Source organism: Dioscorea cayenensis, chromosome 14 (genome assembly GCF_009730915.1).
Source record: "Dioscorea cayenensis subsp. rotundata cultivar TDr96_F1 chromosome 14, TDr96_F1_v2_PseudoChromosome.rev07_lg8_w22 25.fasta, whole genome shotgun sequence".
Lineage (NCBI taxonomy): Eukaryota > Viridiplantae > Streptophyta > Magnoliopsida > Dioscoreales > Dioscoreaceae > Dioscorea > Dioscorea cayenensis.
This window is the reverse complement of record NC_052484.1, coordinates 19,053,817-19,069,174: the sequence shown is the minus strand read 5'-3', so window position 1 is coordinate 19,069,174 and position 15,358 is coordinate 19,053,817. Positions and strand designations below refer to the sequence as shown.

General features: G+C 33.7%; 2 protein-coding genes across 2 annotated transcripts; both read right to left on the bottom strand.

Moving 5' to 3' along the window:
* Positions 1 to 1,283: 1,283 nt before the first annotated feature.
* Positions 1,284 to 5,716, bottom strand: LOC120275519 (catalase-1/2). Its single transcript, XM_039282129.1, has 8 exons — positions 5,586 to 5,716; positions 4,838 to 4,934; positions 3,785 to 4,062; positions 2,270 to 3,046; positions 2,073 to 2,162; positions 1,908 to 1,975; positions 1,735 to 1,828; positions 1,284 to 1,586 (listed from the first exon to the last, which is right to left on the bottom strand). The coding sequence occupies exons 1-8, from the start codon at positions 5,694 to 5,696 to the stop codon at positions 1,527 to 1,529; spliced, it is 1,575 nt and encodes a 524-aa protein (XP_039138063.1). The 5' UTR covers positions 5,697 to 5,716; the 3' UTR covers positions 1,284 to 1,526.
* Positions 5,717 to 7,297: 1,581 nt separating this feature from the next.
* Positions 7,298 to 12,183, bottom strand: LOC120275616 (ubiquitin domain-containing protein DSK2b-like). Its single transcript, XM_039282242.1, has 8 exons — positions 11,780 to 12,183; positions 9,481 to 10,248; positions 9,187 to 9,398; positions 8,816 to 8,923; positions 8,679 to 8,737; positions 8,195 to 8,223; positions 7,836 to 7,925; positions 7,298 to 7,725 (listed from the first exon to the last, which is right to left on the bottom strand). Exons 1-8 carry the CDS (start codon positions 12,000 to 12,002, stop codon positions 7,577 to 7,579), a joined length of 1,638 nt encoding a protein of 545 aa, XP_039138176.1. The 5' UTR covers positions 12,003 to 12,183; the 3' UTR covers positions 7,298 to 7,576.
* Positions 12,184 to 15,358: the final 3,175 nt, after the last annotated feature.

Below are 15,358 nucleotides of genomic sequence, written 5' to 3'. Positions count from 1 at the left end.
AGCACAATGCTATTTAGGATACGTTTGTTGGACATGAGAGGGTGTGGGCGGATAGGATATGAGAACTGGATAAGAGTAGGAAGGGATACGAGTATGATAAACATATATTTTATTTTATATTTATATATACCAAATTAGTTATTAGATAGCATTTTGTTATCCGATTTTATCTTTGAAGTGGACTGGGTAATTATAGAAAATGATATGAATTATATGTAAATAGACAATTACTCTTTTTGAGGAAAAGGAGCGGGGTGAGCCCACTGAGGCCCTGGGGGCGTGCAGAGTCTCGATGGAACAAGTGGGGACGGGGTCGCGCTCACGTGGGCGCTGGAACCACTAGTACATAATCACTATTCATAACTCCCGAAAATGTCGCTCGGTAGGAATCGAACTCTCACCATTCGAGTGGGGAGGCTCCATCGGCGACTGCTGTACTTACAATAGGCCGAAGGTCGTTGGTAAAATCAATAGATCACATCAAAATCAATTTAAAAAATAATCATCCAGGTAGAAAAACTAAAGATAAAATATAATAAAAAAAATTTAGATAAAAAATACTGTATTGATGTCTTATTTAGTTATTGACAAATATTTTATCCCAAATCTCGTGTTCAAAAATCAAAAGAAGATATACAATGAACCCGGAAGAATCCAAATAAAATATCAAAAATTAATTTAATTTTATATTATATCTTACATGTTTTCATCCTGACTCTCTCATAGAATTACTTACCATGTGGTAGTAGAATAAAATGGATCAATAGAATTATTATCATATTTTAATAGCTTACCAAACAAAAACAAAAAAATAATAACTAGGATATGATAGTCCATACTATTGTCATCCTTATTATGTCCATCAAACAAACCCGCATAAATACATACTTGGCAAAGGTAACTGTGATAACGTGCAACTACGTGAATGACATACATAGAGATGCATACACATACAGAAACTGCAGTGAGTCTACACTACCCGTATGCATATACATATATACATACATACATACATACCAACATGAAACTACGACACGCCTACAGCGGTGGCGCTCGCAACCCGTAGGAAACGAACGGAAAACCATTCACACACATTACATTCACCAAGACAGGTGACAATTGTACAGATCCATGCACAGTGCACATGCAGGTATTCACCCACTGATATATATAGTATCACTCATGGAACAAATGAATGGAAATACAAGTAAATATATAAATCAAACCAAGAACAAAAAGGTCATAACAACTTAGAACAAAATGAATAAATAAATCAAACAAAGAAGCAACAAACAGAAAAAGGTCACAACAACTTTACTTAGAAGGCAGTTTAACAAAATGTCATTGTTACTCGCATATATAAAATTATTATCACACCCAAAGTATGGGTATATGAACTATCGACCCTCAAAGTAACTTAATACATAAATTTGGGCATTAGTTGTGTTCCTTCTTCTTTGGACAATGACCACATACTTACTTATAAACTCTGTTCAAACCAAATGTTTCTGATGTCCATCATCTTTTCACATACTTGGTCTTACATTGAGACGAGTACCCAGCTTCTGACCCAAAGATTTGTCAGCCTATGTGGCCAAAAACAACAACATCACTAAGAATGATGTCTTTGAATTTCAAGTAATGAGCAAACTAAACACTAGTGACTAATAAAAAGACAAGACATTAATAATGTCACTAGATGATCAAATCAAAATAAACATGGTATGCACAAACCTGAAACCAGTAAGAGACCCAGATGCTGCGGAGTTCATGAGTGACTTTAGGATCAGACAAAGCCTCAACCCAGCGGCGTATGAAACGTTCTTGCCTGAAAGAATATAGATGATCAGTTTAGTAAATTAGTCAGATGCAGTAAATAAAAATGTCATATGGAAATCATGCAAAACCTGTCAGGAGCCCAGGAGCGGTATCGCTCACCAGGCTGCTTGAAATTGTTCTCCTTGGTAATAACAGTCTGCGGCCAAAAAAGCATAGAAACATCATTATTAGCTCATAAATCAATCGCCCTAAACAAAATCTAACATTAGGACTATATGATGAGCAGTTCTCACCTTTTCACGCTTTCCATTAAGAATACGAGGTGGAATCGGGAACCGCTCTGCATGCCCTGCAGGATCATACCTTGAAGGGAAGTAATTCACCTGAAGAGGAGAATGAGGCATGAATTTAGTATGGACAGAATAACAAGCAAAGTTTCCAGACAAGGAAAAGGCAAGAATTTTAATTAAGGCTTGGCTATATTAACTACCTCCTCATCCCTGTGCATGAAATTCATAAAACCGTCATGGTGATTGTTGTGATAAGCACATTTGGGAGCATTCGGCGGCAGCATCAGGTAGTTTGGTCCGAGTCGGTGCCTCTGAGTATCAGAGTAGGAAAAGATCCTAGTCTGGAGCAGCTTATCATCTGAGTAATAGACTCCAGGTACCACTATAGATGGGCAGAAGGCAAGCTGCTCATTCTCCGTAAAGAAGTTATCAATGTTCTTGTTCAGGACCATACGACCAACCGGTTGCAGGGGCAAGATATCCTCTGGCCATGTCTTGGTGACATCAAGTGGGTCAAAATCAAATCTATCCTCATGATCAGGATCAATAGTTTGAATGTAAAGCTTCCATTCTGGATAGTTCCCAGCAGCAATAGAATCATAAAGATCCTTGGTAGCATGGCTATGGTTATTGCCTCCAACTATAACAGCCTCATCCTCCAACAGGCTTTTCACTCCACAAGTTGGCCTCCAGTGAAACTTGACATAATGAGCTTTTCCTGCTTTATTGATGAGAGTATAGGTATTGACACCAGATCCATCCATGTGCCTATAGTCTGCTGGAATACCAACATCATCAAAGAGGAAGGAGAACATGTGCAAGCTCTCTGGGTGGTGTGAGAAAAAGTCGACTATCCTCCAATTCTCCTGAATGTGGGACTTTGGGTTTGGCTTAAGTGCATGAACCATGTCAGGGAACTTCATCCCATCACGAATGAAGAACACAGGAAAATTGTTCCCAACAAGATCAAAGTTACCCTGTAGGATGATACAAAGTAACAAATATATGTCAGCTCAAACACTACTAATTTAAAACCAATCCTAGATTTACACCACTAAGATATAGAACATCTAGAATCTTCATCCTATCAACAGGAGAACTACAATAAGAAACTTATCAACAATTTTGCAGCCACTATTGCATAGTGCATATGCACCACATAATTGACGTAAATGGGAATGAGAAACAAGTATATACATAAATCTTGCTTACATTTGACACATTAGAAGCAGTGGAAACAAGTGGAAGTGTTACTATCAAAATTTAAATACAATAAACTCAGAAATTAAGTTGTATAGAAACCAACTAACTGTAATGAAGTGCTTAGCAAGAAGGCACTCTCACTACTTGTAAAGTATGCACACTCAACAGAATGTATCCATTTCACAGGTAGTATGAAATATTATGTAGCTCCTGGATACCGAGTCCGTACGACCAAAATGCCTGAAAACATGAACCCCCTAGCTAAGTTCATATTTAAGCCACGCAAACATTAAAAATCCCGAAGTATAGTTTGCCATAAAAATAAAGACAATGGATGTTAGAACATCATCGACCTATTTTATGGTCTCGTACACAGGAAACAGGCATACTTCAAAATGTCTTATTCATGTGATCCCCTCATGCAGCAAGAAATAAAATAACTGTGAAAGTATCTGCACAAGAACAAAGCCAGTGGCTTCAAAGGGAAAATACAAATAGTCAAGTCCTAATACCTCTCTCGTGTAAAACTTCACAGCAAAACCTCTTGGGTCTCTTAAAGTTTCAGGACTCCCCCTCTCATGAATAACAGTTGAAAACCGAACAATGACAGGAGTCTGGACCCCTGGTGCCCGAAGGAAATCAGCACAGGTAAGGTGAGAAACATCATGGCTAACCTCAAAGAAACCCTTTGCACTAGCTCCCCTGGCATGAACAACACGCTCTGGGATACGCTCCCTGTCAAACTGAGCAAGCTTCTCAACAAGATGATAATCCTCAAGGAGGATAGGTCCTGTGCAATCAAAGAAAAAATATTACTGTCAATCTGTGACTGAAGCATCGACTCTATAAGCTAAAAAAATCAGTTCAAGACATATGTACAAGTATTTTAAAAAAAAAAAAATCAATAACATTTTAATCATGCTGATAAAGCAACATGACTTACTGGAACAATTTAAGTGACATTTATTTATTCATACCGAAAAAAGAACAACACCGAGGCCAAAAAGACAACATTCTGTGGCATTCAGATATCTACAATTTAATATTCAATTTCAAAACAACTTCTTCCACACCCTTTTTCTCCATTAAATTTCCATGTTTCTCCAATCTAGTTATACAAACAAGGTGGACCAAGTTTTAGTTTCCATCAGTTGATAAGGTAAGTATGGTCCAGGACCAACCCGAAGCATGTAACAAGTAGGACCAATTTGTGATTAAGACTAATTGTTTTGAGGACCCTATATAATCAATCATAGTGATTACCACCAAAATGGAACACCGTATCAATCTTCAGGAGAATTTTATATATAGATAAATACAGATAGAGATAGAGATAGAGATAGAAATAGAGATAGAGAGAGAATATCTGACTACATGCCAAAAAAAAAAATTTAACACAATAAACTAAAATATTACAAAATCAATAGTCACATCAATCAAGGAATAATATGAATTATGAAACAAGAATTCATCAAAACACCAAACAAATAAATAACTAAATAAAAACCCAAATAATCATAAAGATGATAAAAATTATAGAGAAGAAAAAGAGAAGATTTGCAAACCTCGAGAACCAACGGTAAGGGAAGAATTGTTGTTCCAGACAGGTGCACCAGAGTTGGTAGTCCAAAAGTTTGAGTTAAAGCTGCTCGATGGGCGATTCTACAAACCCGAACACCAACATCAATTAATCAGAAAGAAAAAACAGGGATTGACCAAATTTTTACAGAATATGACTACAAACGCTAGAAATTCGCATAAACAAATATTGAAAATCCAAATTTTTACAGCATATGACTACAAAAACTAGTAATTCGCATAAGTAACAACGAATCAACACCAACATCGTGGATCAAAAACAGCAAAAGGGTATGAGAATCAAAATATCTCACAAAACCTTACTTGAAAGAAATCAGTGAATAAGCACTTCACACGAAGCAATAATAAACAAGAAGAACGGAACCAAAATCAGCAAAGATTAATCAGAAACATAAACAGAACAAGAGATTGAAAAGCCCAAAGATTCACAGAAAATCACTCCACAGTCCAAAGAACAACGAAGGTCCACAAACAAGATAGAAAAATCCAAACTTTACAACATAATAACCACAAACAATCAAAGAATTACCAATCACAAAAGCAATCAGCACGAAAGAACAACAAATAACGAACAACAACACCGATCGATCAGAAAACGAAAAAAAAAATTCAAAGATTTACCCATAAATTTACTACAATAATCAGAAAATTACACCAAAAAACAAAGCAATTTGCATTGAGGAACAGTAAACAACAACGCATCAAAGAACAAACCTTGTAGGGATCCATGGATGGCCCAGCCAAAATACACAAAAGAGGACGATGAGAAAGAGGAAAGACAAGATGGGCCTTCAACGATCTCGATTCGAGGTTTCTCGAGTGCATCAGTCTAACAACCGAAGGGTGTTTATATAAAGCCCAGCCTTTCGCACGTGTGCTCAGTTTTGCCACGTGTGAACGCACAACCCATCCAATTATATTTTTTTTTGAATGATAATTTTATCTTTTATATTTTCTCTATACACGCAATTTTTAAAAAAATAAATTATCAATAATTGTCTTTATCTTTCGATGTTATAGGAATGAATATAAGAGATAAAGTTAAAATTATAGAAAAAAATTCTATATAATTTATGTTTTTTTATCTTTCATAATATTCACTTTAAATTAGATCAGATTTATACCAAAAAAAAAAATCTAATTATTTTTTTTCAAACGTTGTACAACTAAGCTAATTATATATCAACTAACACTGTTATACCAACTCGTCAAAATCATAGAAAAACAATGCTTAAATGAAAGCAACTGATATCATTAAATTAGTTCTTTATAATAAATTAATCTCATTTGGAAATTATTTATATGAATGCCAAAAACTATGACCAAATTAGCGTTTAAAATATCCAAAAACAAATAGAATAATAACAGTAGAGTAATAGTTAAACCAAAATTTTATCTATTTATTTATTTATTTATTTATATATTTATATATATATATATATATATGTGTGTGTGTGAATGACGTTGGGGTTCTTATCCTTTTGGTTGTTTTCCATAACAAAAATGTGAACCACTAGTACACGCCATCCAGATGAGGACACGTGTCGAGAGTGAATGCGCTTTGGAGTGTGTGATGCCACAAACCGGTCTATCCACACTTGGTTTACAAGTTTACACCGTGAGCGGTTTGCATCCACATGCTGCGGTTTTTGGCTTTGAATGAAATTAATCACACAATGCCATGACCCGCATTAATTTTTTATTTTTTATTTATTTTTACGAAAATTTATTTATCATGGATTGAAATAAATTGGACATTCACTCACCTCACCTCCACAAGCTATTTTTTGTGATTGAAGTTATATATATATATATATATATATATATATTAAAATTTTTAAAATACATTTTATCTTTAATTTTCAAAATTTTTAAAATTTTAGAAAATAATTGGAACAGTATATATATATATATATATAACGTGGTGTTATCACCTAAAATTTATATTTTATGTTTCTTTCAAAGATATAATGTAACATAAATTATTTATTGTTTACTTATCTATTAATTAATATTTATCTTATTAAGATTATAAACTATATTTTTATTATCTTTATTTTTGAATTATTCCATACAATCCTACTTTACTACCTGTATAATATTATAAAATCCTGATAATATAAAATCTAAACAAATAGATAGTTACTATAAGAGTTTTTAGACATCAAACTCTGTGACAGCCACATGAGTTTAAACCAAAAACTCATTCTCTGGAACAGCCAAACAAAATCAATGTCAAGAATGGACACAATTCCCACAATCCAAATATTTCTAAATCTCATTGAAATTTGAGAATGGACTAGAAAATGACTCACTTTCAAGCAAAACCATGCTAAACAAACATTACTACATAATAATATTTAAGATGAATAAAAGAGAATAAAGATAAAAGTACTAGAGACTAGTTATGCATTGTCTATAAACAGTTTGCACAATAAACAGTACACAGCTCTTTAAAAAAAGGGTATTTACAAGGAGAAGGTGAATAATCCTGGCAAATCATACTCAGTATAAACGAGAGCAAAGATGTATTAAAAGTTGGCAGCTATTGACCAATATCTACTTATTCCATGCTATCAATAAGAGGATCAATCTCTGGGTCTTGTCATTTTAAAAGCTTAACGCAAACGCAAAGAAATGTTCGGTTTTACACACCCTCATAATAATGGGCTATATATAATGAAGAAAATCACATTGTCGAAAAACTAATGACCAGGATTCCCAAGGAGGCGCTCAACTGCAGCATGGACATTGCCTGCGGTAGCACTCAGGGCTCGGATGTTCTCCTGTGTGTCGAAGAAGCCCATTTCTTGAAGCTGAGACAGCTGCGTTGCGTAAAGCTCTTCGGGAGGCACTGCAAAATGAGTACATGAAATTTATTTAGCTTTTCATTTGGTTATGAGAAACTATTCTTCATAGGAGATGAGTCAGATGTGATCTTAAATGCAAAGGTAATATGTTAACCATTAGATGGGTTTGGCATGCCAAGGCCACCGGCCCCAAGTCCACCAAATAAGTTCACCAGCAAATCAAGCCCCATGTTGTTTGGAGCGCCTACAGAAAAACAGGTTCAGAAATGTTGTATAACAAGATACAGCAAGAGTTCAAAGCATGATGTAGAGTAATGGTGGTACTATATATTTTGACGTGAGTTCGGGAAATCAACATAATATAAAGAAAATAAAGTAAACATTCACAAAAACACCACTATAACCAAAAAAGCTGCACTGCATGCAAAAGTCATATTGTGGGACAAGGTCAGCAAAAAAAATAATTGAGAACTTAAGAGAACCAAGGGCAACATGTATGTAAAAACTCCTTACCAGTGCCATCCCCACCCTGGTTCTGTTGCCTGGAACAAATAGAAAAGCAATATGTCAAAGATCAGGATTTGAAACTAATTTCTAGGAAAAAAAAGAATAATGCATGAACAAAAAGCACGCAAGCTTATTTGAGAAAAGAAGGATTAGGGTAGATTACCAGTCAAACTGAAAGAAACATAGCAAAGTTAGGCATACTAGGCAAATCATCTCGCTTTACCAAGTTTAAAAATACTAGCAGATTGAAGAACAAGAGAACTAAATATAACAATATGGACAAAAATAGTAACAAGAAAGCAAAGCTACAAACACTCAGTACTGTAAAACAACAACGAAGGCACGAAGGCAACATAAAAAATAATGAGGTTTATAATGTTTTTGTATATGCAATAGTATGCTTCTAGCTTGAAAAGGGTATACTGCAACAAAAGATTGAGATTAAGAAAAGGCTTGTGTTGAGCAATAGAATAGGAATATGATAACATACTGATTTGGCTGTTGTCGGCCAAACTGTGATGAAAATAGTCGCTGGAAGGAGAGAAGTTGCTGCAAGTAAAAAAAAAAAAAGTTAAGTGAAGAAAAACCAAATGAAATGCATGCCTGGCTATTTTGTTGTTGAGCTACCTGCATAGTCTCAGGAGAAGACAGCTGGCGAAGAAATTCCGGATTTTGCAACATCTCTCTCAATTGTGGGTTAGCCTCCAACAAACCACCCATTTGAGGTCCAAGCATCTACAATCAAGAACAATAAAAATAACTGTAACAATAATATTTAAAAAAAAAAAACAAACAAGTGTTGCACCTAAAATTAACACAAAAATTCTGCTTTTAGCATGCATCTAATCTAATGCAACCTAGAAAATCTTCAACCATTTATAAAAGTAACTGACTAGTTGGATGCACTATAAGTAGGTGTGCTTGCATACTTCACAAGCCGAACTTCCATAGTTCTCAGCTACAATGTCTGACTATAATTATATATCATCAAAATATACCTGGTTCATAAATTGTGGGTTGGACATAAGGCTTTGCATCCACTGCATCATGGCCGGATTCTGCAGAATCTGATTCAAGGAAGATGGATCTGGCAAACCACCAAGCATTCTGTCCATGTCTTGAACATTATTGAACCCACCTAACCCAGCAATCCCAGGTGACCTTGTATCACCAGATGTTGCCCTTGTATTCGCTGCCGATGCTGCTCCAGCTGTTACATTAAGAAATGATTGATACGACAAAAATCTCTACAAAACTGCATGAACAGCAAAAGAACAGTGGATGATACATACTGGCATTGCTCCAAGGATTAGGAAGTGGATTAGCATTTGGTGCAGGAGATGCACCAGTTTGTTCCAAATTAGTGTTTGAAAGATTTGTGGATCCATCACGAGACTGAGCAGAACCCTGATTCCCCAAAAGAGCAGCAAATGGGTTTGACCCCGCATCATTTCCTGTTTCCCCAGCCATTGTTGTCGCATTCAGAAAAGGTTCCTGAACATTTTCATACATGCGGCGAAGCATATTAAAGCCTTCTGGAGTAGCTTCAATGTTGCTCATAGCCCTGTCTGTGTTACGCATCATCTCTCTCATCAGTTCAGGATTCCTGGCTGCTTCAAGAGTTTGTCTAAGAATGCTAGGATCATTAAGAACATGACCAAGTTCAGGATTCCGGTCTATCACATCACGCATTTGAGGATTACTCATGATTAAATTTCGCATTAGATCAGGATTATTCATAAGATTCTGAATGGCTGGCATGTTCATCATTTCCCTCATCAAATTGGGATTTTGAGTCAGCTGTTGTTGAACCTGACTGAAGTCTGGAAATCCAGTTCCAAATGGACTAGATCCCCCACCACTCCCAAACAGCCCATTAAGACCAAGACCAGGGAACTGTGCACCTCCAGAACCAGCTCCCCCATATCCAACACCTTCGTTGGAACCAACCCCAACGTTCGGAGTTCTAGAAGCTCCAAGGTTGGCAGCTGGTGTATTTGATGGTGCAGATGATGCTGGAGCACCACGGACCAAATGAATAGTGTGATCAGATTCCACGCCTTCCAAAGAAAATGAAAAGATCAGTTCAGTCAAACAATGCATGTGCATCAAAAAGATGATTGCCAGTCCTATGATGCCACATCTAAATAACTGTGTAGGCACTCAATCACAAATAAAACAAAACAGAACACCATATAGATGGCAATGCAAACAAGTACAGACAAGTGTACAAACTTGTGCAAACTCACATGATTGTTTTCCGATTAACAGTAGTGAAGATGTGTTACTATAAAAGGATTCCACTGAACTTCAATATACAACTAAATTAACCACACAAGAAGCTTTTCCTTTGTCATTTTTTCAAAATTCCAGGTCACAGCTTACTAAAAATATGCCGGGAAATGATGCAAAACGGCTATACTAAATAGGCATATCTAACCAATGGCAATACCATACACAATGAAAAACCCAACCACAACAACAAACAAAAAACTCAAGATAGCCATGTCGTGCAATATACAAATCAATTGCAACAAGACAAACAAACCAATCATCATGTTGGAAAGGAATTTAGAAGATTAAAACCCAACATCCTGAACCAATGACCAATTACATAGATTGAGAAAAAGCAAATCACTTCCAAAACTATAGCATCTAAAAAAGCTATGCGTAAACAATAAACAGAAATGAATTGAAAGAATAAAATTAGAGGCATACAATTCAGTGTTTTTTGATCTATATTACTGAATCTAAATTCAATGTACCATTAGAGCAAGGAAAAAACCTAAAATCGAATTCTAAAACTCAAAATTTTCATATGGCCCTCTCTGAAGACTTATTTCTCACATACTAAATGCATCAACAACAGTTCCATTCTCAACTCTTCCAATATCACAAAAAAAACGTGATGCTTCTCAGGCCATGACATGTCAAAAGGAATTGAGTTAACTTCTACAGATGGTATCAAAGACTAATGCATGTGAAATTTAATATCTAAAGGCGTATACAGAAGTAAAATAATATTTGCACATACAACAATATAATAATGGAAAACTAACATGAACAAATCAATTAGAAAAATTTCACTATCGTTTTCTGATCATATGACTGCTCACAAACTTCTTCAAGTCAAGATATAATTATGCAAGAGAATCTCAAATTGTTATAACAGCCGATTCCCCCAAATCCACTATTAAGCAGAATGAGGTTATTCATACCAGATCAAAAACCAATAACACAGGAAATCAAGAAAGGATAAAAAAATTTAAAAGAAATTGTGCTAATTTGCAGAGAAAAAATAGAGCGATTCAATAGATCAATACTAATATAGCAACAGCGATCAAGAACTTCGAAATAGTTCCAATATCACCGACTACATCAAACAACTCGATGAAGAAATTCTCTTCTACAAAAATCCATGCCAATTTTTACAAACCTAATAGGCATTAAGAAAAAACACCAAACCCTAAAAATTCGTCAACAAACCAAACACAAAGCAATCACAAACAGAAGAAAGATTAAAACAAAAAAACAAAAAAAGGGGAAAAAGGAACCATAAAATCAAATAGAAGATGAGAAAAAAAAAACCACCATAGCTTTGAAGGGTTTGCTCGTCCTTCAAGACGCGACCTTTATAGATCAGCCGCTGCTGCTCAGCCGGCACATCGCAATTCCCAGCAACGACGACCTTGAAAGCCCCGATGGTGACATCGAGGGGAGTCTGGAGAGAGAACTTGGAACCATTAGAACAACGGATGTGGACGGTAACCGAGCAGCCGCCATCAACGCCGCTCGAATCGCCGTCGGCACCCATAGGAGATCGGAGAACACGGAAAAAAAGCCCTAGAGAAACCAAATCGGAACGGATCTGATGGCTAGGGTTTGGATTAGCAGAGCTTTGGCCTGGAAGAAGGGAAGAGGCGAGAGATTTCTTCGAAGAGCGGATAGGTAGCAATGGATGCCTTCGCACTTCCCAAACAAGGAAAAATAAACAAGAGATTTTATTTATTGCTTTCCTGCAATTTTTCCGACTTTTTATCAAAAACAACCCCTGACTTTTTTTTAATTCACATTAATTTATATCTTATTATATAACCCACCTAATATTTTTTGTATTTATATTTCTAAAGTTTAATTGCCGTAGACGTGGCCATTTTGAACTGAAACCGTGGAACCGAACCGGAACCGAACCACCAAAAACCAGAACCGGAACCGGAAAAACCGTAACCGTCCTACAACCGGAACCGGAACCTTCATATGTTCGGTTCCTGTTTCAAAATTTAAAAACCCGATGGCTCAACCCTAGCGGTTTCCATACGCGGTTCAACCCGTAGCTCACATACTGGCTCAACCAAAGGTTCAAAACAAAAGTTCATATTATATTATATAAATATAATATGAATAATGTCATACTATATAAATAACGTCATTTATGATTAGGTTTTTTTATTTTGTTAATATTATTAATTAGTAATTAATTAAGTAATTGCATGTTTAAAGATATTTTTAAATAATTAATTAAAGATATTAACCAAATTGATTATTGATTAGGTCCCGATTCGAATACTTGATTAGCCGATTAGGTCCCGATTTGTGACATTCGTCCCAACTTATATGTCATCGTACATGCGAAACTTTATACTCATGCAAGAGGATAAGCTTTATAATTAATTGATTATGCCACAAATTATTAGTTACAAATTAAATATGGATTTATTAAAAATAATTTAATTGACGAGAAGTACTTAAATATTCAATTCTTTAGTAGATTTCCATATTATTTTTTTATAATTTAATATAAAAAAACAAAGACTAGACTTTTATATATCTTCCGCTTTTGAAACTTACAAAAATTAACGTAGTTCATATTAAATTATATTTATTTTATATAAATGAAAAATATACTTGAGTAAAAATGCTCTCATGTAAAAACATTTGAATCATTAAAAAAATATATAAATAAATAAAAATAAAATAAACATGAATATATATGTGTATATATATCAATTTGCTCGATTTTTGTTGATCATTTAAAGATATATATATATATATATATATATATATATATATATATATATATATATATATATATATATATATATATATATTCCAATATATAGATAAAACTCCCAAGATTTTCAATTAGTAAACTATGCAACTTATATAAGATACTAGAAATCAAAAAAAGAAAAAAAGAAAAAAATAAAAAAATAAAAAAACAATTCCTAAAAGAAAAAACAAATAACATACATGAACATTAAAAAAATAATAACAACAAAAATAAATAAAACATTGAAAACCTTGGGTGATACTGTATACCTACTAACTTAACCTACTATCTTATATTAGTATTAAATTAATTCTTGTATTTTTTTGTGTTAATTAATTTGAATTATTGAATTATTTAGTTTAAAAAAACCGAACTCAGTATGAACCGTCAAACCGAACAGTTGAACCAAACCGCCAGCACCGGAACCGAAACCGAACCGCCAAGAACCTTGCCTAGAAGGTTCGGTTCCGGTTCAAGGGAACCTTGAACCGGAACCGGCGGTTCCTGAACTGTGGCCATGTCTACGTAAAGGTACTTATAATTATGTAATTTCTGTCTTTTTAGTCTTTCTGATACTTTTAGGTATAATTAAGTCCTCATATTTGATCAAGTTAGGTCGTTTTAGTCTACGACAATATTTTTAGGCACAATTAAGTCCTTACAATTTATATTTGCTAATCTACACTGCGGACTAGAATGACCTAACTCGACTAAATATAAGGACTTAATTGTACCTAAAAATATTATAAGAATTAAAAGGGTAAAAAAAAATTTACAATTACAAAGATCTGTACAGTAATTAAACCTATTTATAATAATATTTTTATAAATTAGTTTTTTATAATAATATTTTTATAAATTATTTTTTTTATGTCATGTTTAACTGAATCTCATCTACTAAAAAAATTAGTTATTTCATAAAATTTTATGAAAAGTAGTTATCTTTCTAAAATTACCCCTAATTTATATATTCACATTTTTTTTCTTATATTTAATACAGAAAAAAAATTGAATAGAATGTTAAAAATAATTTTAGAAACAAAATAATAAATAAATATTTTTTAATGTTAAAAAAAATGATAGAGATTAAAAAAAGAAGGGAGGGAGCATGTGTGTGAAAGATGATGTGTTTTATATAATAATAATAATAATAATAATAATAATAATAATAATATTGATAAATTGAAAAAAAAAATTTAGCTATTTAATTGGGGATTTATGATTACGTTTTTTTTGGGCCTGATTAAAACAGCTCTAATACTTGAAATTGGTGCAAGGAATTCCCTAAATAACCATGGAGGGTGCTTTGTTTGGTTGGGAACAATTAATTCATTAAATATATGATGTAATATATGCAGCTTCCACGAAATTGGAAATTTGATACAAATAAAAAAGATAATTTTCCTTTAAAAAATAAAATAAATAATAATACAAAAAAAAAAATTATATTCCAAATGTATTTCTTTTTTGAAGACAGATAATGACTGAAGAAAATGGCTAGATTAGCTACATAAAGCACTCAAAAAGGCCTATTTAATGTTCAATTTTATGGTTTCAAAATGATAAACCAAAAGGAAAAGGGAATCAAATCAAATGAGAAAATAAAATTATTTCATACACTTTCATTTGAGAAGCTAGACATCCATTAGGCTTGTGTCATCCTGGGCCATGCCACTGAAATAGAATATATCGGGTCAATTTTTTAATACGGTATATGATATTTTTTTCATTTTAAAGTTTAAACTTCAATTTAAATCAAAATAATTATTTAATTTTAATTTTATTTTATTGAGTAATCACTTGAGAGAATCTGGTCTCTTTTTAATACTGTGATATTAAAAATTTTGTGTCCGCAAATAAAATAGAATCGTTGAAGAGACACTATGTCATGACAAAAAATTTCAGGCATCAACATCATCTAAATAACAGACCAAAATCTCTCGAATAACCACCCAGTAAAATAAAATTGAAATTAAATAATCATTTTGATTCAAATTGAAGTTTAAATTCCAAAATGAAAAAAAAAAATTATAGTTTGATACCCTACAAAAAAAAAATTAACCCATCTATCAAACTTCATGAGTAAATCATTCAAGCTCAATACTGCCGCTAATGGAGTG

Bases quoted from the DNA above. Each gene is read 5' to 3' on its own strand.
- LOC120275519 (XM_039282129.1), bottom strand. From the start codon at position 5,696: ATGCACTCGAGAAACCTCGAATCGAGATCGTTGAAGGCCCATCTTGTC. The intron at 4,935-5,585 runs GTTTGTTCTTTG...TCGGGTTTGTAG, and splicing joins CATCCATGGATCCCTACAAG to AATCGCCCATCGAGCAGCTT. The intron at 3,047-3,784 runs GTATTAGGACTT...ATCATCCTACAG, and splicing joins TGAAGTTTTACACGAGAGAG to GGTAACTTTGATCTTGTTGG.
- LOC120275616 (XM_039282242.1), bottom strand. From the start codon at position 12,002: ATGGGTGCCGACGGCGATTCGAGCGGCGTTGATGGCGGCTGCTCGGTT. The intron at 9,399-9,480 runs GTATGTATCATC...TTAATGTAACAG, and splicing joins TAATCCTTGGAGCAATGCCA to CTGGAGCAGCATCGGCAGCG. The intron at 8,738-8,815 runs GTAGCTCAACAA...TTTTACTTGCAG, and splicing joins CTTCTCCTGAGACTATGCAG to CAACTTCTCTCCTTCCAGCG.